Raw genomic sequence first — 24,136 nt, 5'->3', positions numbered from 1 at the left:
TGCCGTCCCCTTCTTCTTTTGCCTCAATCTTTCCCAGCATTAGGCTCTTCTCCAGTGAGTCCTTCCTTCTCATTAAGTGGCCGAAGTATTTGAGCTCCATCTTCAGGATCTGGCCTTCTAAACAGCAGGGAGAAGCCAGTAGGAGATTGCAAATCACAGTACGTAATGACTTGCTAAACAACTGGAGGTGATTTTCTAAGCATGGCAATCAAGTGATATTTCGTTTAACAACCACCTCGCTTAGTGATGGATTTGCTGGTCTCAGTTAGGGTTGTTAAACAAGGATTACCTGTACAGTAAATGACAGTTAAATAGAATCTCTTTCTTCAAGGGACAGAAATTAAAAATGGTGGGATTAAAATAGGGTTGCCAGGTCTGCTTCCAAAAAATAGCGGACAAGCGAGGGAGAGGGGGTTAAGTAGTAAAAAAAAAAATTACAATTAAATTATTTATTTTCTTACAAACATTTTAGCACGTATTAAAATAATCACTTCAAAACTTTACTTAAAATTCAAAACATCAAATATATTATAATAATATGTAAAGTATTAAATTACATTTTACTTTGCTGTTGTGTGTATTTTTTATTTGACTGCGCAGCTTTGATCAATTCTTTGTGTTTAAGGAATAATTCTTTAATTTCAGTACAACGTTGAGAAATATTAAAAAATATACAAAGTTCACTTCAAACTAATACAAGCAGTCGGTTACGTTCGTCAGTCCACAAATTTCCCATGACGCTGAAAATTTGTTCAATGTTTGCATTTGATACTGGAATTGATGCACAATACTGGAACAGTTTCAGTAAACTCAGAGTTGGCTCTTTCTTGAAAAAGTACGTCCACTTATCAAGGGATGAATCGCCCTGCAGATGAACATAAACTTCTTCTAAGGCAGAAATTTCATTAAAGAGAGTGTTGGGTGGAAGTTCTTCTTGCCATGGTGATAATAACCAGATGTTCGTCATTTCTTCTAAAATTGGAGGATTATTGCGATCAATTAGATTGAAACAACTTAACGTCTCATATACTGAATCGGTGAAATTATACCACTTTTCTAGGTATGCAATGGCTCTTTGATACACGTTGATGGCTTCTTTCTTGAACTTTACACGGCATTCTCAGGCAAATGTTTTTTATGTAAGGCAAATAAAACTTTCATTCCAAAAAACTGCTCATCGTATTTTTTTTGCAAAGAATCACGCAGCTTACACATGATAATGTGAAGATCACATGCAAGAATTTTCTTGCTTTCCAGCTTCAGAAGGATGTCTTGCATTATTGACATGAAGAAGTGCGTGAAATATAAATACAATTCTGAAATTGTTGGTTCATCATCCTTTGCGAGTTCATTTTCCTGATCCGAAATAAGGTTCCAGATAACCTTATGGCACTCATCAGATCCAAGAGAAATAAAATACGATTTTAGAGGTATCCAGTTTAAAAGAAGTCTTTTGACTGCTTTAAACAAACTTAACCAACGTGTTGGAACATGGCGCAAAATGTCATGGAATTCTGACGCGCAAAACTCAAAAAATGATTTAAACTCTTCTTGTTTCTTTGCAGAATTCGAAAATTCGGCAAAAACCTTCAGCACTACATTTTCAATATCAAAAGATAACTGCTTTAATGCATTTTTTGCGCTGTTGTGTAAAATGTGATTATTGCAATTTTCTATACATCTGGAAGATATATAGTTGGGAAATCTATTTTAGATCAGTGGTTGTTGGCTTGTCAAGGCTTTCCACCTCTGCTTTCAGATTTTTTTTAAATGAAAGTGGTAGATAGAAAGGATTGAATTTGTTGGAATGCAAATGACATCCATATGCCACTGTCGCACTGTAGCTGATCTAAGAGAACGTTTGTTTTTTATCTGTTTGGCTTTCTGGCCACAGAACAGGTGGGGTGACGGCAAAACCAAGAGAAAAATGCCTGTTGCTTTTTTTAAAAAAATGCATTGGAATTTCTGGCTGGCACAAGAAGTGAGGAGGACTTTTAAAGCAGTGCAAAAATGCTTGTCAGAATGGAGAGAAGCAGCAGTGGCCATGTTGAAGGAACAGCTGCTATTTAGGGTCCATTTTAGAGAGCTCATATTATTGGAATGGACCAGTGGTGGGTTCAAATTTTTTTACTAACGGTTCTGTGGGTGTGGCTTGGTGGGCGTGACATGGTTTGGCGGGCATGGCAGGGGAAGGATACTGTAAAATCTCCATTCCCTCCCCAATCCAGGGGAAGGTTACTGCAAAATCCCCATTTCCTCCCGATCAGATGGGACTTGGGAGGCAGAGAATAGATGGGGGTGGGGCCAGGCAGAATTTTTACTACCAGTTCTCCGAACTACTCAAAATTTCCACCACCGGTTCTCCAGAACTGGTCAGAACCTGCTGAAACCCACTCTGGAATGGACACTGGACACTTATTCCTGGCATATTCCTGCGATTCGAAACTGAATTTCATCCCATGAAAGGAGCCAAGAAGGTTGTGACAGTGGAATCAAAGCTCCGCTAACTTTTTGTATGCAGTGCACTTCATCCATGCTCAGTTAGTCAGTTGGAGAAAAGAGGAATTGTCGTGAACTTCAGATGTGTGGTGATGACATGAATAAGAGAGGCTGGAATGAGATGCTCGGATGCTGGAATTAAAGCAATTTGGGAAGGCCATTGCAAAAAAACAAACAAACAAACAAACAAAAAAACAGTCATTCATGCTATTGATGTCCAGGAATGGAAAACTAACATCTTTTAGTTTGGACAGGTCCCTTCCTGTAAAATTATAATGTCCGTATTGGAGCACTTCAATGCTCCCAGCATGCAAAGGTTTGCTGTTATCTTTCTTGTCTTTATTTGGACACAGGAAATGGGCTCCCCACCACGCAGGCACTGGTTAGGCAGCAAGCAGACACATTTACCATGTGACTCTATAAGAGAAAAAATATGGCTTTTAGTTCTAGTCACATGATATTCAGAGATCTATCAAACCATCAACACAATATTTACATTATTACAGTGGTGAAATCCAAATTTTTTTTACTACCGGTTCTGTGGGTGTGGCTTGGTGGGCATGGCAGGGGAAGGATACTGCAAAATCTCCATTCCCACACCACTCCAGGGGAAGGATACTGCAAAATCCCCATTCCCTCCCTATTCCTGGGGGAAGAATATTGCAAAAGAGGTGATATTTGCCGGTTCTCTGAACCACTAAAAATTTCTGCTACCGGTTCTCCAAACTGCTCAAAATTTCCCCTACTGGTTCTCCAGAACCTGTCAGAACCTGCTGGATTTCACCCCTGCATTATTGTAAAAATAATATTGGTCTGTTTAATTGGGGGGGGAGTCAGGTGACTGGCATTTGCAGCCTCCCCAGATGACTTCTGGCAAGCAAAGTCAACAGGGGAAACCCATTCACTTAATGACCACCCAATTCACTTAATAACTGCAGTGATTCGCTAAGCAACCATGGCAAAAAAAAGGTCATGAAATCAGGATTGATTCACTTAACAACTGCCTTGTTTAACCACAGAGATTTTGGTTCCAATTGAAAATCGGGGACTACTTGTACATACAGCTAGATGGAAGTGCTTGGAGGCAGTTGTAGCAGTTTGTACAGGATGATTGTTTTGTGGGAAAGAAAGGGGATTTCCAAGGAAGCCTGTTCTAAGGAAGAATTGGGAAAATGTTCCCTTTTTGGCTGCAGACCAGCCTGAAAACCTTATGGTCTATTTTGCAGAACATTATGTCTGATGCTTGGGAATGTTAGAAATGAAAATTGTTCATAGCTTGCTGGGTCATTAGCCTTTCTTCTATCTTGAAAGGACAGTGTACTTGTCAGTATATCCAAAGTCACCAGTTGAACTTTCTTGCAAGAATTCTTATTAATTTGGATTCCCCCCCCCCATCTCAATTTGCAGTTTCATTCCATTTCCCTTTTAGGGCTGGGGAAAAATTATTTGGGGAGAAAAGAATCTAGAATGTTATACACATTTTTTTTCCCACAAACATTTCCCTGCCAATGAGGAAAACAAACCACTTGCCTCCAAGCACTTCCGTCTCAAAAAGTAAATTGGAATATTTCCAGTTTGCTCTACTTTGTGGCTAAGCCAGAAATCAGTTGGTTCAGCTACCAAATCTAGACAATGGTGTAAGAATCCATATCCAGGAGTAATATTGGAGATGATCCTTATCTAGACCATAATGGGAGTGGGGAAAGTACCATGATGGAGAGACATAAGGAAAGAGGGGGAAATCATTTCTCCTTTGGGTCTCTTCCAAATTTCTTACCCTTTCAAACCAGCCTTTGCCCCTAACTTGCTACCTCTTTTAGTAAATTTTTGCCTTCTCTTAAACTGTAATCTCTTTGTTCAGTATCCTGGTAGGATACTACATTCTGTTTATTGAGTTTGTTCATTTATCTTGTTAAATTGCGGCTCTAACCTTTGTTGTAACTGGGATATGCTAGAAGAGCAAGAGAAGGAATATTTTGATTTCACCACAGTCAATGGGAGCTCAAAGCTTTGGATTTCTATCAGGATGTGACCAGGGGTGGGCTTCAAAAATATTAGCAAGGGGTTCTCTGCCCAGTTGCTGGGTGGGCGTGGCCATGGAGGGCCTGGCCTAGTCGGCCTCCTGCACCACGGTGGGGGGTGCGTTTTTGCCCTCCCCGGGGCTCAAGCCTCCGGGAGGATGAAAATGGCCTCCCCTGGTTCCGGAGGCCCTTCTGAACTTCCAGTAGGCCCATTTTTCATTCTCCCCAAGCCTGTGTGCGTGCCCTGCACTTATCTGCATCCAAAATGGGCCGTGTGGGGACTCCTGGGAGGGGCGGGGTGGGAAGGGCCAGCCAGGAGTGGAATTAGGGGGTTCTCCAAACTGCACAGAATCTTAATTAGAGGTTCTCCCGAACCACTGCAAACTTCCAGCAGCCCACCCCTGGATCTGACCCCAGATTGAATTTGGCCATCTCTAAATCATTGCCAGATCAAATCAGACCACTTCCTGAAGTTGTGTTGAGGCCTAAATGGGTGCCTAAACATATCAATTGCCACTAATCTGATTTCATAAATGTGGTCCAGGAACAATAACAAGTTAGTGCACCCATGCGTACCTGAGCACTGCTCCCAGTCGTAACATGTATCATAGCCACAAGGTTCTCTCTTTATGCTGTCCGTGGCAATTTTGAGCCTTTCCTTAGCCCAACTCACATCGGTCCCACTCCGGCAGGGGCCAGAATGCAAGAAATGGAAGGAATGCTGATCCAGGCATTTTTCAGCCAAATATGGGCAGCTGGGCTTTGTAAGTGCTTCTTCAGAAGTGGCATCCAGGACACAGACATCTTCAGAATAGTGTCTGCCAAATCACCAAAATGCAAAGCCAAAGTAACCATAAGATTACGAGAGGGATGAAGCAAATGATTAATAAAGAAGCATTTTTCATTATTGTTTATAACATTTAGAACATCTGTTTGGGAAGTTAGCTGGAGCTGGTTAGCCAAGTTTTGTTTTGTTTTGTTTTTTAAATCTGGAGTGATTATCATTATTCATATCAGATGGACATTAACAGAACCTTCCAGATTCTGTTTAGAGAAGAAATTTTAAAAAGGTGCTAAAAAATAGGTTAGCAACAACATATTCACAAGTGAACTCCAGTCTCTTTCTCTATTTTACTTAGATACATACACATTCCAATCCTAGCTGTATCACCAAATATCAGAGCATGTTGACATTTTGCAAGATGTTGGGTAACAATATGCAAGTTCTCAGGAGGTGGGAGGGAATGCGATTATGGCATTTTGTGAGATGAGAGAGCTTGGAGGAGACACAGGAAGCCTGAGAACATACTATATGGGGAAAATGTATCAAAGGGAATACACAAAACATCTGGATTCTGCCCATGTGAATCAAGCGTGGTGTATGGAGTCTTCCTAAGACACAGACAAGTAGATAATGGGCAGGGTTGGGCTTCAGAATTTAGTGACCGTGGCCTAGCGAACAGATTTCCTGAGGTTTCCATAGCAACTGTGGCTGGCATCTTGAGATGCAAAATGGTCTGATACCGAGCAATATATTATTGACCAATCAGAAATCAGAACACCTGGCTATAAAGACAGGAGCCCAGTGAGTTTCTGAAGATGTCAATCACAGTTGCTGGTGAAATGTCAGGAAATATGTTTTTTAGATCATGGTCACAAAGCCCTAAGCCCAACACGGCTCAAAAGATGCTGGCTGTGAAAGCCTACACCGGTATGTAAATGGATAATTTTATACAATGTTAAAGTTTTCTCCTAAGAAAGAGCTTCCTCGTAGCTACGATCCATTAAGAAGAAAAATTTGAAGGAAGTATCTTGGAGTTGGATATAGGTTGGAGCAGGCATTTCATTTTTTCTTAAGATAATACAAGTCTTAACATCTGGCATGGGGAAACACTTTTCTCTGTATAATTTACCTGCAGTCTTCTCTAGGGTTCATACACACACATTGGGAGTCAACTTGCTTTTCACCTGGTTTGCAATTGCTTTGAGAATGTAGAGAATCATCTGCAAGAGGATAAGGAATGCAAAAGAATGAAGCATAAACACATAGGAATACTATTAGATATACTGTATAAAGGTTTGATAGCCATTTTCAGGATTGAGTTAAACTACAATGTACAATTGTTTGGAGCCAAAGCTCATATTTAGTTTTGAGTGGCATCCATGGGTGACATCCCCCAGAGTAGGGGTGGCTAGAGCAAAAATGAAGCATGATTTAAAATAGACACCTGAATTCAGATTAAATTTGCTAAAGACAATTGCTCTGGAATTGAAAGTTCTTTTGTATCGACACCTTTATACAGAACCCCAAAATGCTCTAATCACCCCATTTCTGACCAGCAAAGCAGGATATACCAATCAATATAAGCAATTTCTCCTTTCCATCCTTAGCCCTGAAATAATCCACAAGGTAGCCAGGTTTTGCCTAGTGGGCTGTAAAATCAAGATAATTAAGAGCATCTGAACCTTCCTGAGTATAGATAGCCAGAAATGTCTCAGGCTTATTAAGTGTGCTGGTTATTTTTTTAATTTCTTAAAGGTATTTATGTTTTGGTGTACACGTGCCATATCAAATATTATACTATATCTTTTCAGGTTTCACAGGAGTTTGTAAGAGAAGTTTATTCCCCTCAAATCTCTTTTGGATAATTGCTTTGTTTTATTTATCAACATTTATTTGTATTTTATATTATCATTTTAAAATATATAAAACATGGATCGCTAAGTTTATTCTCTTTTGTCATCCATGCACAGCCTGAGCAATCATCCTAACATTCTCTGTTTGTAATATTCCCACATTCTTTGTATGTATTGCTCCTTATTCCCTTGATATTGTCAATTCAAATTTAGATATTTCATATCAATTTTCTTAATGAACACAAAGTGCTTCATTTCATTCACTCTGGACAGTTCCTATATGTTTAATAATTTTCTCCTCTTGTCAAGTAAAATATTGCATACTATTAGCAATTTGGGGAGGAGTTCTGAGGAGCACAGTTATCATTTTTGGAGAGAATGGATTCTACACACAGTTCTGAGAGTTTGGATTTGTTGCTTTTTTGACTATGCAGCAGAGGTGGGTTTCAGCAGATTCTGACCAGTTTTGGAGAACTGGTAGCAGAAATTTTGAATAGTTTGGAGAACTGATAAATACCACCTCTGACTGGCCCCGCCCCCATCTATTCTCTGCCTCCCGAGACCCAGTTGATCAGGAGGAAATAGAGATTTTGCAGTAACCTTCCCCTGGAGTGGGGAGGGAATGGAGATTTTATAGTATCCTTCCCCTGCCACACCCATCAAGCCATGCCATGCCACGCCCACCCAGCCACACCCACAGAACCAGTAGTAAAAAATTTGAAACCCATCACAGCAATGCAGGTGTGTGTATGTATCTAAAAGTAAAATTAAATCACAACAGGTGGAATCACTGAAGTGATTTTGGATATCTTGAAAATCAAGTAGGTTTGTAGCTGACTCATATTTTTGTGGTAAATCACCCAGACATGCCAGGGATACAGGCTAGATTTGGAATTTTTTTAAAAAGCCTGGATAAGACAATGTTTTGTACCGTTGACAAGAAAACACCTTGAATGTAGTGGTGAAATCCAAATTTTTTTACTACTGGTTCTGTGGGTGTGGCTTGGTGGGCGTGGCGTGGCTTGGTGGGTGTGGCAGGGGAAGGATACTGCAAAATCTCCATTCCCACCCCACTCTGGGGCGAGCCAGAGGTGGTATTTGCCAGTTCATCGAACTGCTCAAAATTTCTGCTACCGGTTCTCCAGAACCTGTCAGAACCTGCTGAATTTCACCCCTGCTTGAATGTATCCCCCTGTTGACCTCTCTGATGTGGAGCATCTTTACTTTTTATGATATAACTATTAACAGTAAAGCCCTCCTAGACTTCGGTGCTTCTTCATTTTGTTTTATTTGAGAGCACCCAGTTTCTTCATTTTTCTTCTCTTCTTGTATTTTAATCTCATTTTTCCTTCAAGGCATTCATATGTAACATCACATGCACCCCTTTCATGATAGGTTCATTCAACAGTCCTGAAAGGAAGATCACACTGAGTGGCATGCCTGAGTGAGAATTTGAACTCATTGCTCCAAACCCCACACTGAACAGGTCAATCTCTCTGCCACAATGAACGATTCACTTACCTTTCTCACAGGTAAGCAGTCTCACTACAGCAGGACGCCAGGCGGGGCCACTTACACAGGTGTACTCAGAATGGCCAGTTAACCTAAAGGTTGGTGCACAATTTAGGCGGATTGTTTCCCCAATGTCATATTCACTTTTAAAAGGGAAAATAGATACAACATCTGAGACTGCCAGTCTGCGACATGCAGATACTGGGGAAAGAAGGGAGGGAGGGAGGGAGGTAAATGAGATTACCATGATATGACAGAAGAGCTGCAAATTAAATACAGAGTTCAAATACTTTTAATGGCTTTATATCAAAAATGTAAACAATTAACAATTTAAAAATCCAAACTGAAAACTGAAACACTAATTCACTGGTTGTATTCACACAGTACATTGTTAATTTAACCACGATTAGCCAGTTAAACCAGGGGTGTCAAACTCAATTTCATTGAGGGCTGCTTCAGGGTTGTGTTTGACCTCAGGGGCCGGGGTGGACGTGACCAGACTGGGCGTGACCAGCTTGACATCATTCATCTCGGGAATGTCTGTGGTGGCTCGAGTGTTCTGCCAGCAAAAATGGGCTCCCGAGCTCCGTTTTCAGCCACAACGGCCTCCTGCCACCCTCTGCCAGAAAAAAAGGAGCTCGGGGAGGCTGCCCCCCGAGATCCATTTTCGCTGGCAGAGGGTGGCAGCAGGCTGTCGCAGCCAAAAATGGAGCCTGGGAGGGCCACCCTCCCTAGCTCTGTTTTCACCGGCAGAGGCATCATGGGCCGGTCCTTTGCTGTTTCTAGGGAGGCCTTGCGGGCCAGATCTAAGCACCCACAGGCTGGATTTGGCCCCCGGGCCTTGAGTTTGACACTCCTGAGTTAAACCAATGTCCTGGGTTTGAATTGAACCATGAACTAATCACAAGGACTGGCTAGTTTTGGATTAAGATAGTGTTTTAGAACCCTGGCAACCTGAAGAAATGTGGGCTTCAACTCCCAGAATTCCCCAGTCAGCATGGCTAGCTGGGAAATTTTGGGAGTTGAAGTCCACATATCTTAAAGTTGCCAAAGTTGAGAAACACTGGACTGAGCCATTGAAATATCATACCCCTGCTTTCCCTATCAGGAATTAAGGTAATACAAGAAAGCAACCAGGCCTTTCCTTACAACAGAAATGTGGAGGCAACCATGTTCTCTCAAAGCTGCTCAGTTCATCGTCATATCCATGTGCTTTCAGAGATAACATTTCTGCTAGGATTCCAGGGGAAACAAAATCACCTATTTGCTTATATGCAGAAATGACCAAGGAAAGCTACCGAAACCGATATAACAAGGCTTAAATATCTCAGGGAGGCATGTACTGTTTCAACAACACATTTAACATAACATCCTTTGTTATATTATATTATGTTATATTTGGCTCTCTTAGGAATAGAAGTTCTGTTTATAAAATTAGGAACGTAAGAAGCTGTGTACCAAAGTCAATATGTTAGTCCACCTATCCCTAATTATTGACATTGATTGGTGACAGCTCTCATGGAATAAAACTATAATCCTTCTCAGCTTTACCTGGAAATGCCAGGATTAAACTTGGGACTTCCTGCACACAAAGCAGATCTTTGAACTACAGCCCCTTCCAATGGACATACTAAGTCAAATCACTGACCTATCTACGGCAACATTGTTGAAAATTAGTATGAACAATGTGTAAGACTTCAAGGCAACTTTCCCCATCCCTTTCCACAATTCTACTTCAAGTGTGGCCAACTTCTCCAAAATTTGGACTTTCTGTACTCAGCTCAGCTTCAGCATTTTGCACCTGGCATTATGTGCCTTTCCTCACTCATAACTCATAACACATAAAGTGGGCATGTTGATTTGCTCACACTGGTTGCCAAAGTAGCCATGATGCAAATGCTCTGGATATATCTCCATAAACTCATGTAGGATTCTTTCACATGAAATTGGATCTTGGACTAAGCAAGATTTCCTACACAGAGAATTTCTATTGATGTTTTCATACCCTTTCTCTTATTAATAGCTTAAATCTCTTAATGGTTCTTACATTGGCATTCGACAGGACGTTGCAACCAAGTTTGATCAGGCTGGCAGTGAAAGAACGGATATCCAGTAAGAGTGTATCCACTGAAGCACACAATTTCAGCATTTTCCCCAACGTCATAATGGTTCTTCTCATTCTGAAATTAACCAAAGGAAACTCTTCATGTGCTGAGCAAAACAACTTGTTATGAAATAAAAACAGCTCCTTATATTCAAGTAGAAACACCCAAGTTTTTCATGCAGCTTTGTTTGAGCAGTTAATCCATTCAAAACTATTTAGATAAACTTTATTCTACCCATTAGCAGAAATTCTCTCAAAATTATAAAAATCTGTAGATTTTTTTTTTTTTTGGCATTGTTTTATGTCCACAACAACTCTTAAATTCAATAAGACTGAAATACTGAATAGCTGGACTAAGGCTAGCCCACTGAGCTTTGTGGCTGAATTTGGATTTGAAACAGGGTCTTTCTGATCTTAGTTGCTTAATAAATAATTCCCTAAGTTACAATGAATCTTAACATTCAGGAACCTGGATAGCTCTGCAGACTAAAGTACTGTAATTTAACACCAGCTGTCTTCAATTAAAGTAAGTTCGAATCTTGCCAGGCTCAAGGTTGACTCAGCCTTCCATCCTTTCTAAGGTAGGTAAATTGAGGACCCAGTTTGTGGGGGCAATAAGCTGACTTTGTATAAAAAATATACAAAAGTATGAAGGCTATTGCTTAACGCACTGTAAGCCGCCCTGAGTCTCCAGAGAAGGGCGGCATATAAATCAAATTAAAAAAACAAAACAAAACATTATCTTGTACTTTTCCTTAAAACAGCAAAAATGGCTGTGAAGTAAACCCAATTATAGTGCCATAGCTATCTGTAACTTCAGCAAGGCCATTTTATATCAAATGCCTGGCTCTGAAAGATATACTGGCTTAAACACGATGGTTCTAATTAGGGATTAATTTCATTCATTTAACAAATGTATATGAATTTCTATCTAGCCAATGGAACTTTGGGTGGCAAACATAAAATCAAACTTAACACACAATGAAATCAATGAAGAAAAATCATGTCAAGGTCGTAAATATTTTGTTGCCAATAACAATAACAAAATGGAACATAACCAGTTTCCATTAATGTATACTGATCCTAATGCTTGGGGTAAAGCTGGATCTTCATAGCCTTTTGGAAAAGCCAATGGTCAGGTCGTATAAATGTTCCAGAATGTATGATTTCTAGGACCTACCAGGTGATACTAATTTACCAAGAAGACTTGGAGAACGTTCACCCTGTTAGTTCTGGTGGGATGGATGGAGGCCACCAGAAATAGGCAATCCCATCATTAACCTGGTCTTATGCCATTTAGGGCTTTAAAGCTTGCATTGCATCTTGAATTGCACCATGAAGCCCACTGGGAGTCAGTGCAGCTCATGTAGCAGTGTTGTTACATGGCTGTCCTGTGGTGCATCCAGTACTGCATGTGCCACTGCACTGTGGACCAGTTGAAGCTTCCAAATGGTCTTGAAAGGCAGCCCATATACAGTGTATTGCAATAGTTCTTTTGGGAAATTACTAATGCATCAGTGGTGGGTTCCTCCCGGTTCGGCCCGGTTTGGCCGAGCCGGTAGTGGTGATGATATGACATCACTGAACCGGTTCTCTTTGTTCAGGAGCTGGGTCCCCCCTCTCCGCATTATTCTTACCTTTTATTTGGCCCCGCCCCCAATCTATTCGTTGCCTCCCAAGTCCCAGCTGATTGCTAGAAGGAAAAAAAAACTGTTTAAACTCTTGCCGCGGGGCTTCAAAGGGCCGCCCTACAGCTGATCAGTGTTAAAAGGTAGTGTGGTGGTAGACCAGAGCACTCGAAAAACAAATGGGTAGACCGGTGCCTCCAAAAACAAATGAGTAGACCGGTATCTCCAAAAACAAATGAGTAGACCGATGCCTCCAAAAACAAATGGGTAGACCAGAATACTCCAAGACCAAATGGGTAGACTGATACAGCTCTGCAAGCAGTTAAAAGCCTGGTAGACCAGTACCTCTGCTAAATCCTAAAGAATTATCACATGACCATCAAACCACACCCACAAAATAAGCCACGCCCACAGAATCCACCCCTGTAATGCATACATGACTATGAACAGTGCCTCCTGATCTAGGAACAGTGCAGGATGTATTTGTGCAAAGGTCCTCCTTGATATCACAAAAAAATACTTTGTCATGACCTTGAAATGATTCTTTTCATGAGTCTAGGAAGATCCCCAGGTTGCACAAAAGCTCTTCCAGGGGATGTGTCTAAGACCTAATCTCTTGCTAGCACATTTGCTTAATCCTTTGCTTTTTAATAAGTATCTACAGTATATCCAAGAAGCATAAGAAGTATCTAGATCCAAGAAACGTAAGAAAACAAGAACTGAGAACAATGATGTTCAAGGGAGACTGTTAAAATCAGCAAGATGGTGGATGGAGAATCATGTTGCACAATATACCCTTTCTGTAGGTGTATTGACATTGTATGTATGCTCAAAAGGGATGAATTTGCATCACAATGCTCCATCTGCTATCTTGCTGATTTTAACCCATTCACCTTTCACAGATGTTGCTGCAGGGATGAAATCCAGCAGGTTCTGACAGGTTCTGGAGAACCGGTAGCAGAAATTTTGAGCAGTTCGGAGAAGCCCCAGAGTGGGCTGGCCCCAGAGTGGACTGGGAATGGAGATTTTGCAATATCCTTCCCCCAGGGGAAGGATATTGGTTGCCATGTCCACCAAGCCACACCCACCAAGCCACACCACGCCCAACAAGCCATGCCCAACAAGCCACGCCCAACAAGCCATGCCATGCCCAACAAGCCACGCCCACAGAACCGGTAATAAAAAAAATTGCATTTCACCACAGTGTTGTTCGCTGAGAAGTTCTAAAACACCTACCCTGATAAATCCATGTTCTGGTGGATCTGGTTTGAGACATCCGGATTCAGGTCTCTCAACTGCAATGTCTCCCTCCCTTGTTGCTTCATCATCATTTACACATATAGCTCCCCTAAAAGGGAAAACAACAACAACAACAGTGGAATCAGAAATCACTGGACAGCCATTTTTTTCAGATTCTGGAGGAGAGGGAGAAAAACCATAGTTTATGGCAGGAACATGCGAAGACCCATGTTTAGTTATTAGATTTCTACTAAGGTATTGGGTAACTAGTGATATCCAAACTCTTGAGACCAGTATTGTAGGTAACCATGCCAGGTGTTGCCTGAAGCCAAAGACAGAATGTCCTCTATTCTATACCCAGTTTGGCTTCGGGACTGGCTGTTGGACACAGTATGGTGCCACATTTTAAGACAGAGGGATGGTTTAGGGAGCATTGGGTATTGAGGGGCAAATGGCATGGGGTTTGTTACTTGTTAAGTAACATAGTTACCATGTATTTTAATTTGATTTATTTTCTCTCTTTTAAAATGATGTTTAGATGTATTAGCTTTTAACATTCCCAAACTGATAAACAAGCTGGAGACTAGCTCCAGTTAAGAAAAGTTTGTTAGTACAACCTGAGGTCTGGTTTATCTCTTTTGTGAATTCTTAACAACCTTTTTCCTTACAATTACACCCCTTCTGACATCAGACCTCATTTTAATGAACATGTGTGATATTATGGGATACAAATATGTAACATGTTTGACTATATGTAACTGATTTCCTACGCAAAGGGGAGGTTACTTTTATTCTGTCCAATCAACTTTCCTCTTGCATTTTCTTTGTTGTGTTAACTATAAAAAGGAGGGAAACATGGGGTTCAAGGTTCCCTCTCCCTTTTACATAGAGAGATCTCACTTTATCAGGGTACCCTAATAAAGTGCTTTTAAATAATCTTCTGACTCAGTTGCTTATTGGGAAGCTAAACTGAGGCAGAAGCTAGAGCCAGATTTGGCTTTCTGTATGGCATGCATAGCTCGGTCTCCAGTGTAGGAAGAATCCCCTGATTCTGCCTGGAATGCTGAGTAGTTCTGTGCCAATTAAAACCAAAGGTATATCTTAACTTGGTGTTGTGGGAAGTGGAATTAAAGGCCAACCTAAACCAGTGGGTGGAGGAAATACTTAGCCCCACCATGCAGGCATCACTTCACCATGAACTGCTGATTCAGTGCAAACTATATTGCTAAATGACAATGAGAAAGGGGTGGAGAAATTAGAGAAAGGAGTGGACAAAAGGCTCAGAAAGCAGCCCACTGAGTCTTTTGTGCTTCCACAATATAGCCTCCACATACTTGTCCCAGAACTCCTGACCAGAAAAAAAAAAAAAAGGCAACCCTTGTAGACTGCTGTGAATCATTGCTCTTAAATTAGCGCTCTCGGTACTTATGTGGGGTCTTTCAAAATCAGCCACAGGATCTCTTGAACAATTGAACTTTATTTTGAACTGCATGACACTTTAGCCAAAGTAGCAGTGAATTCTTGCTGGGAGAATATTCCAGGATCTAAGATGGTTATCAAGAAATCCTGCATATCACAGGATCCTTGCAGCGAACAGTCTCTTTACATAATTATCCTCAGGGGTGGGCTTAAAAATTTTAACAAGGGGTTCTCTGCACGGTTGCTGGATGGACGTGGCCATGGTGGGCATGGCCTAGTCAGCCTCCTGCACCATGGTGGTGGGGGGGGATGTTTTTGCCCTCCTCGGGCTCTGGAGGCTTTCCGCAAGCTTCCGGGAGGGCGAAAACGGCCTCCCCAGGCTCCAGAGGCCATCTGGAGGCTGGAAATGGGTTTCTGAACTTCTGGTAGGCCTGTTTTTTGCCCTCCCCAAGTCTCCGTGCGTGCCCTGCACTTACCTGCATCCAAAATGGACTGCGTGCGGACATCTGGGAGGGGAGGGGCGGGGCCATAAAGAAGTGGGATTTGGGGGTTCTCTGAACTGCACAGAATCTTAGCTAAAAGGTCTCCTGAACCCCTGTGAACCCCCAGCAGCCCACCCATGATTATCCTGGATGTTCTGTCTCAGAAGTCAGAGAAGGAAAGAACGAATAAATCAATAAAAGGAACAAAGAGTGGTCAAAACTCTCAATCCACCATACAATTGATACATACCAAGGCATTTTGGTATCTTCCTCTAAAAGGGCTCAAAGTAGGCGGAAGCAACACATACTTTCCATATGAACTGCATTCCCCTAACCAGCATGGCTATAATGAAAAATGCTGGATTCCTGTGATCAGTGGAAGGTAACAGGTTGACTAGTCTGGCTTGGAAGTTCATCAAAGATTTCTGGAGTTGCTACAAGGCTTTTTGCTTTGAGCTTGTAATGAGAATGGGAACTGAATTCATAGATAGTTTTTGATAGCTTTTCTTTTTAGCTTCCTTTAATTGTTTTCCCCAGTGAAGCAAAAGAATTGACTGGCAATGACTAAGTACAGGTCTTTTCTCAGATTTATCTGAAATGGCAAAGGATTGAATCCAAAATGTTGCAGAGAGCTATTCTTCTGAGCTACAGCCCTTTTCTTAAACCCTGGGACTATTATAGTCTTACCTGTCAACAAATATGGAAAAATAGCATGCTTCCTCTTCCGCTTGTTCACCTTCACATGGCTTCCCTCCATTTTGAGGGAAAGGATTGTTACAGGTGCGGCTTCTCTGTCTCTTATGGGAACCATCACAGGGACTCCATGAACCCCAGCAATTCCAATTACCATCAACTGCAACTGGAATACATGAAAAGGATTCACAAAACATTTGGATTAAGAGTCTTCTCCAGTGGTGGGATGTTGCCGGTTTAACAACTGGTTTGGTGATCGCTCGCTTCATGCATGGCCGCACACTTTGCACGCACACATGCCTACATGCACAGTTTTAAAAATACTAACCTTCTATGTTACCACTTGGGAGTAGCATAGCTGAGGTGTGGCAGATTGCCGCGCCAATCAGCTGAGAAGATAAAGGTAAATAAAGTGTAGAGGTGAGTGGGCGGCCAACCTGATTGTCGGAGCGAACTGGTTTGCTCCCAGCTGATCATCAGATCTACCGGTTCGCCCAAACTCGTCTGAACTGGTAAAATCCCAGTTCAGATTCTACCAATTCAGAATCCTGGTCTTCTCATAATACCTAGGGAATTGGTGGTCCCAAAGCAAGATTAGGTTTCAAAATCTCCCATTAAACACAGCCCTAGAGCAGTGGTGGCTAACCTTTTTGCCATCGTGTGCCAGGAGCAGGGGGAGGGGGTGTCGCACGCGCGTGTGCCCACACCCAAAATTCTATGCGTCCTGCCCCCGCGCATGCGCACACGACCTTCCCAAGTTGGCAAACAGGCCATTTTCGGCTCCAGGGGGGTGGGGAAGGCCATTTTCATCCTCCACAGATTCCTAGAAAGCCTCTGAAGGCTGGGGAGAGCAAAAATGGGCCCTCCCCATCTCCCCCGAGGCCCTCTGGAAGCAGGAAACCATCTGTTTCCCTACTTCTGGTAGGCCCAGAAGGCCCGAAAATCAGCTGGCTCATGCCAGAGCTGAGCTTGCATGCCCACCGATATGGCTACACATGCCACCTGTGGCACACGTGCCATAGGTTCGCCTTCATGGCCCTAGAGTAACAGGACAGATGGTTTTCTGCAAAATGAGGTAGAGAAATAGAGGAAGAGACAGTGTGCTTTAGCTGAAGTAGTCCATTAACATAACAAAATGATCTGGCAAAAGCCTCATTCACCCCATAGCTAATTCTGACTTTCAATGATGTAACTTTAAAGTCAGATGTTAATGTATAATTGTGCATATAACTGCTATGAAGAATATCAGAAATTCCTGCTTTATAATGTTTGTTCTTCTTTTTGTATTTTTCTTGCACTTTTCGGTTCTCTCTTTGCTTGTTTGCTTTTTCTCTTCTCCACTTTATAATACAAAAAAAAAACACAATATAATTTATATTATTTTGTGTTCGTTTTTATCATTTTAAAAGTTTTGATAAAGAGGACATTATTAAAAATACAGCTTTAGAAAATGACTTGTCAGACCAATGAATTTGCTGGATGACATGGAATCGTATCTGAGATGGGCCTGACCCTCTGAAAATCCTCTCAGCCCTATCTAGCTGTTGGCTAACATGGATTAGCCAGTGGGCCTTGAAAACTCCATTGGTACAAGCTAAAAAGGTAAATATAAAGGTTCCCCTCGCACATATGTGCTAGTCATTCCTGATTCTAGGGGGCAGTGCTTATCTCCGCTTCAAAGCCAAAGAGCCAGTGCTGTCCGAAGATGTCTCCGTGGTCATGTGGCTGGCATGACTAAACACCAAAGGCACACAGAATTCTGTTACCTTACCATCAAAGTGGTCCCAAATTTTTCTATTTACAATTTTTACATGCTTTTGAACTGCTAGGTTGGCAGAAGCTGGGACAAGTAACAGTTGTTACCCGTTACGCAGCACTAGGGATTCAAACCGCTGAACTGCCAACCTTTTCGATCGACAAAAAGGAGTTTGTTAGACTGTGGGTAGGTGTGCCAATCTGAAAACTCTGTTGGTCCAAGGCAAACACAAATCCTTTCATGTGGATGGACTGATGGAAACAGACAGTCACAAATCTTCATCCTTAGATCATTCACCCATAGCCCACTTCTACCTGCTGCTTTGTTCAGTTACATTGGCTTAACGTCCCTTGCATTTCCCAGCATGTTGAACGTCTTGTTATCTGTGCTCTGTTTTCCAATACTCTTGCTTGTCTCAATGTTAGCTCTTGTCTTTGCATTTGCCCAGGGGCTAAAATGAGCAAATTGTGATGTTTCAAGCAAAGCACTTTGAAGGGACTTCAAGAACAATGTTGCTCCCAGCTTCTAAGGAATAAAGTAAAGCATCTCCCCTACACAGAGCCGAAGACACCACTGAGAGAGATGCAAAGCATTTTGATAAACCAAATCATATCATCACTGCACTGAAGCCACCAACTGGGCTACCTCAGATAAGGCAAAATATAAATATGTTGCTAAAATCTGCTCTCTGGATGCATGAAAGTTTTCTTCCCTGCAAAAGAGGTTTCTCTTTTTCTATTTCATTTTTATACAGGTTTAGAATTCTTCTCCATGTCCTGTTTTTTGTGCCCTTTTCTGAGAGGTAAAGGAGGATGCTATCTTTCCTACCATGTTTCCCCGAAAATAAGACAGGGCTTATTTTTGGTGGGATGTCTTTTTTTCCCCCATGTACAGGAGGTCCACTTCTGTTTGCTCACCGACGGAATGGAGCAGGAGGTCGAGAGACATGCCAGTGCCACAGCCACAAGGTGAGGTGGGAGGCAGAATTGCCCCATATGGCCCAGGCCAGCTTACCTCAGAGTCCCTGCAGCCAGGCCATCCATGCCCTGACACCTGCCTCACCTCACAGCCATGGCACCAGCATACCACTTAGCCTCCTGCTCCGTTGTACCTGTGAGCAAACAGAAGAAGTGGGCTGGCGACCTCTTGGGCTCCTGCTGCTCATGGCTGTTGGTGCTGCCGCCATGAGGCAGGTGTCGGGGGCAAGGATGGCCTGGCTGTGGGGGCCCTGAGGTAAGGCGGTGCATGGGATAGCTCCACCCCCCTGCTTCACCTCGTGGCCAAGGCACTGTGAGCAACCAGATGGAATGGACGGCCGGGCAGCCAGGTTCTTAAGTAGGACTTATTTTGGGGGTAGGGCTTATATTAGGTGCACACATAAAAACATGGTAGGACTTATTTTCGGGATAGGTCTTATTTGCAGGAAAACAGGGGATATTGATATTTCTCTGTGTGTGTGTAGAGCAGGAGCATCCACTGGAGTTTTTAACTGGAGTTTTAACTGGAGTTTTTTTTTAATCTGGAAAGGTTAAAAAAATGAGATCAAAGCCTAAGCCGCCATCTTGATTCTTTTAGCAATGCTCTTACTATATTTCCCCCCATACTTCCTGATTTGGAAAACAAAGCCTTTTATTTAAAAGGTTTTCTCATGATATCTTTCTTGGAGCTTTGGTTGACGTGGAAAACCAGAGAGATAGAAGACCATGAAGGGAAGATTATATAGTGAAAATAGAGCATGTTTACTATATGGCTTTCCCAATCCTCTTTGTTAATTAAGAAAGGAATAAACATCCTGCCCCTTACTCTAACTGCTTTTCATGATACACAGCTGCCCACATCCATGGGGAGGGAATCACAAAAAGGCTTGATGGTGTTCACAGTCACACCATTGAAATCCTGTCCTTTTTGTAAACTTGTTGACATTGTACATGTACAATGGGGTAAGGCTTTAGTGGCACTGCTGCAATCACCAAATTTTCTTTTTAAACTTTCCCTGAAGATACTAACACAATACATTGGTGAGAAGAGGCAGATGGAGAAGGAAGATCCTTCTGCCCCAAAGTTGTTCTTTTGGCTCAGGAATGTGTGTAATTTTTCTTTGATGGTTTTCTGGCCTTTTGATGGTTAAAATGAAGAAGTAGAAGAAAGGTTGCTATACCATCCCCAGATCAAGGGGAAATCTGTAGTACTTGTTTATTATTTCCTTCATTCTCATTACCAGCTACTCCTCTTCCTCTTCTTTAGCTCCTTTCTTATAAATGATAGTTGCTCTCAAGCTGCATTTACTCTCTGATCCCAATTTTCCCTGGCCTGTTTATTTCCAACCAGAAATAGGAGACTATTTGAATATTTTGTCCTGAACCAGAACAACTGGTTCTGGAGAACCGGTAGAGGAAATTTTGAGTAGTTTGGAGAACTGGTAGTAAAAATGCTGACTGGCCCCACCCCCATCTATTCTCTGCCTCCCAAGTCCCAGCTGATCAGGAGGAAATGGGGATTTTGCAGTAACCTTCCCCTGGATTGGGGAGGGAATGGAGATTTTACAGTATCCTTCCCTGCCACGCCCACCAAGCCATGCCATGCCCACCAAGCCACACCCACAGAACCGGTATTAAAAAATTTGAAACCCACCACTGCTCCATATAGCATCATTCAACTTAGTGCTGCAATTAGATATTGCTCAGTAATATGCTTTCTACTCCATATAAGATACAGTCCTGGTTTTGATGTGAGATGAACCTCTTCTCAGTCAAATGAAATCATGGTCAAGGGATTGTTTTTACCAGGGGCGAAATGCTACCAGTTCACACCAGTTCAGACGAACCGGTAGTTTAAAAAAGCTACTAATTCATCCAAACCGACGATCAGCTGCTTTCTAGCGAATCTAAATCGCGCGGCACAGATGTTTTCCCCCCCCCGTTCTACTTATCTTCTTAAGCCTCCTTTTTCTGCACGCAGCGTGTATTTGGCGCATACTGCGCATGCGCAGGCAGCCAACCAGTGGCAAACCGTGGAGGATTTCACCACTGTTTTTTTATCCATCTTGATATATTATCGTTACTATAGTTTCTGTGGATGGGAGATTCCATTTTAAGGCAGTTCTCCTAACCCACAATTAAAAGAGGAAGGAAGGAAGGAAGGAAGGAAGGAAGGAAGGAAGGAAGGGAGGGAGGGAGGGAGGGAGGGAGGGAGGAAGGAAGGAAGGAAGGAAGGAAGGAAGGAAGGAAGGAAGGAAGGAAGGAAGGAAGGAAGGAAGGAAGGAAAGAAATATGATAAATAGTTGAGGAAAAGGGGATTTAATTACTTAATGCAAGGGAGGAAAATGTATACTCTGAAGCAGCTTAATGCTTTGCCAAACTCTTCGTTCCCTGAAGAAAAGGGGGGCTTGTTCTCTTTAGCTCGCTTGAAAGAAAATAGTTCCAGCCTATTAATTCCTAATTATCTCCACTCGGTTTCATCCTTGCTAACTTTACCTGGGGCTAATATATGAACAGGAAGAATTATAAGGAAGGGGGAGAGGGAGAACAGATTTGCCAAAAAGTTGAAACAGCCTGGAGACACATTTCAATCCAAAATCTAGAAGATTAGGAAAGCTCTATGTAATGAAATACTTGCATTTTTATTCTGTTAACTCACATACCTGAATGATAATCTGGTGCCCGTATTTCACAGTTATCGCCGTAGGTCCCAGCCCGGCACACACACAAACATTCTGTTCCAGACAGCACTGCCTTGCCATTGTTGGGGCATGGAGCACATTGGCACGGGTCAAACTGTGCTGCATACTCAGAAAGAGCTTTTCTAAGATTGCTACGCTTGGTTGCTGCACAGGGGATGTTCTTCACCAGCTCCAGAATGGAAGTCAGCTAATAAACAGAAGAGGTGGACATCAACAGAGCCATGAACATTCCACTCTACCACAGTTTTACTCTGCAAGCATCTGTTAACAGGCAAAGTCTGAACAATTCAAGGAGATTTGCAAGAAGGGAAGGGATTCTTGCATGATGACATCATACTTCAATTCTGTGACATATACTTGAGTCAGACCTCATCATGCAAATACCTAAATGGGACATGTGTGCCATGACTTCCCTTTCACTTTAATCAATCCTATGCAGTTGATGCCTTTTCCTTATTCTGGATTTGCAATTCCAGCCATAAGAGTTTGTTTTACTTCCTTTATACTTAATATCAAAATGAGTCTCAGAGTTCGATGCTCTTTAGATCAGTGTTTCTCAATCTTGGCAACTTGAAGATGTGTGGACTTCAACTCCTAGAATTGCCCAGTCAATGATTTATTCTTCTTGTAGCCTGGACCTTGAAACACAATCCAGTTGATGGTGAAGACAGATAACTGGCATTCCTCTTGCCAAGGCCAAATGTTTTGTTGACCCTTTGGTAAAAAGGAAACAACCATATTTGACTATAATTGACACATGACATAGTTGAGCATGCTGGGTGGATATTCTGAGAATATCCAATATAGCTATAACAGGTGTCAAATTGTTTCCAGCTGGGATAAACCACAAATCAGCTTTGCACAATTGGCTTTGTGCAGAAAATAGGAGTGCCTCAGAGGTGGGTTTCAGAGGTGGATTTCAGCAGGTTCTGACCAGTACTGGAAAACCGGTAGCGGAAATTTTGAGTATTTCGGAGAACCGGTAGTAAAAATTCTGACTGGCCCCGCCCCCATCTATTCTCTGCCTCCCAAGTCCCAGCTGATTGGGAGGAAATAGGGATTTTGCAGTAACCTTTGCCTGGAGTGGGGAGGGAATGGAGATTTTATAGTATCCTTCCTCTGGAGTAGGGTGGGAATGGAGATTTTACAGTATCCTTCCCCTGCCATGCCCACCAAGTCACGCCCACCAAGTCAAGCCACACCCACCAAGCCACACCCACAGAACCGGTAGTAAAAAAATTTGAAACCCACCACTGAAGTGCCAGTGTCTGAAAATAAGCCTGCTACTACTTGAAATGAAAGAAAAAGTAGAATTGAACCATTTGTTGAAGCCACAAATTCCATTTTTATTTTATTTTATTTTATTTTTTAAAAAACCCTACCATCCTACAGATAATCAGAAATGCATAAAATGTAGCACTTGGCATACCCTCCAACAGTATTATGCCCAGCAGCACATAGATTACAAGATACATTACTTCCAAACATATTGTGGTTCCATTAGATATTCAAATTAAAAGATTTGTCTGAAATAACTTCCTGGTTCAATGTCTAATGCTAACATTTCCTGCCAATACATTTGCATGTCCTGCTTTCTGAGATTATATCATATCACAGAAGTTGGCAAGCTGTTTAAGTTCTCGGCATTCCCCACCTTGCAATCACCTGCAATGTTGGCTAATTATTTAACCTCATGAGGCCAGGGTTGTCTTGATTTCTAAAGCATGGTATTTGTGTCTTTATTTAAATGGTGAATGAAGTTAATGGGGAGGGGAACAATAAATGCCTTTAGCTGTTGATCCACGTCATAGCAGTAAAACATATAGCAATCAAAGGTTGTAATGCGATGAATCTATTTATGTTTTCCCTGCTCTATGTTTCTCTTTGTTTCCCCAACAGCAATTGCAGCAATGGTGGGTTTCAAATTTGTTTACTACCGGTTCTGTGGGTGTGGCTTGGTGGGCATGGCTTGGTGAGTGTGGCAGGGGAAGGATACTGTAAAATCTCCATTCCCACCCCACTCCAGGGGAAGGTTACTGAAAAATTCCCATTTCCTCCCAATCAGCTGGGAATTGGGAGGCAGAGAATAGATGGGGACAGGGCCAGTCAGAATTTTTACTACCAGTTCTCCGAACTACTCAAAATTTCCACTACCGGTTCTCCATAACTGGTCAGAACCTACTGAAACCCACCTCTGAATTGCAGTCAAAGAAATATAATTCTATATCTACTGACAGTGGGAAAGGCTAGAAACTTTAAATGTCTCATTGGTTCTGTTTTATAAAACTTTACGAAAAATTAATGCCTGAAATTCCTTGTTCTCCTATTTATTTTCCATCCATTTCCTCTTTTTCTATTATGTCTATTAAAGAGCATGCCTGTGACCAGGGAACTCCATTTTTTGCCCAAACTTTTTAAAGTAACTGGAAATCTATAGTCATTTTCCTAGACGTTTTATCTTCAGAAG

General features: G+C 42.0%; 1 protein-coding gene across 2 annotated transcripts in view; it reads right to left on the bottom strand.

The window, feature by feature from the left end:
- Nucleotides 1–553: 553 nt before the first annotated feature.
- LOC139311479 (complement component C6-like) overlaps nt 554–24,136 on the bottom strand; it is a 39,983-nt gene continuing 16,400 nt past the window's right edge. Inside the window, exons 10-17 of one of the 2 annotated variants that reach the window (XM_070935917.1) lie at nt 21,631–21,856; nt 16,229–16,400; nt 13,638–13,749; nt 10,717–10,849; nt 8,679–8,870; nt 6,434–6,524; nt 5,097–5,338; nt 554–2,916 (exon numbers count right to left, since the gene is read on the bottom strand). In XM_070935917.1, the coding sequence (XP_070792018.1) occupies nt 2,741–2,916; nt 5,097–5,338; nt 6,434–6,524; nt 8,679–8,870; nt 10,717–10,849; nt 13,638–13,749; nt 16,229–16,400; nt 21,631–21,856 (1,344 nt within the window). In that variant the 3' untranslated portion in view covers nt 554–2,740. Of the gene's footprint in view, nt 2,917–5,096; nt 5,339–6,433; nt 6,525–8,678; nt 8,871–10,716; nt 10,850–13,637; nt 13,750–16,228; nt 16,401–21,630; nt 21,857–24,136 lie in introns of those variants that run through there. The other variant, XM_070935918.1, reaches the window with a different exon arrangement.

The sequence above is a fragment of the Pituophis catenifer genome, unplaced genomic scaffold (genome assembly GCF_029215685.1).
Source record: "Pituophis catenifer annectens isolate HBS135680 unplaced genomic scaffold, rPitCat1.0.hap2 SCAF_2, whole genome shotgun sequence".
Classification (NCBI taxonomy): Eukaryota; Metazoa; Chordata; class Lepidosauria; order Squamata; family Colubridae; genus Pituophis; species Pituophis catenifer.
This window is presented reverse-complemented; position numbering and strand designations above follow the sequence as displayed.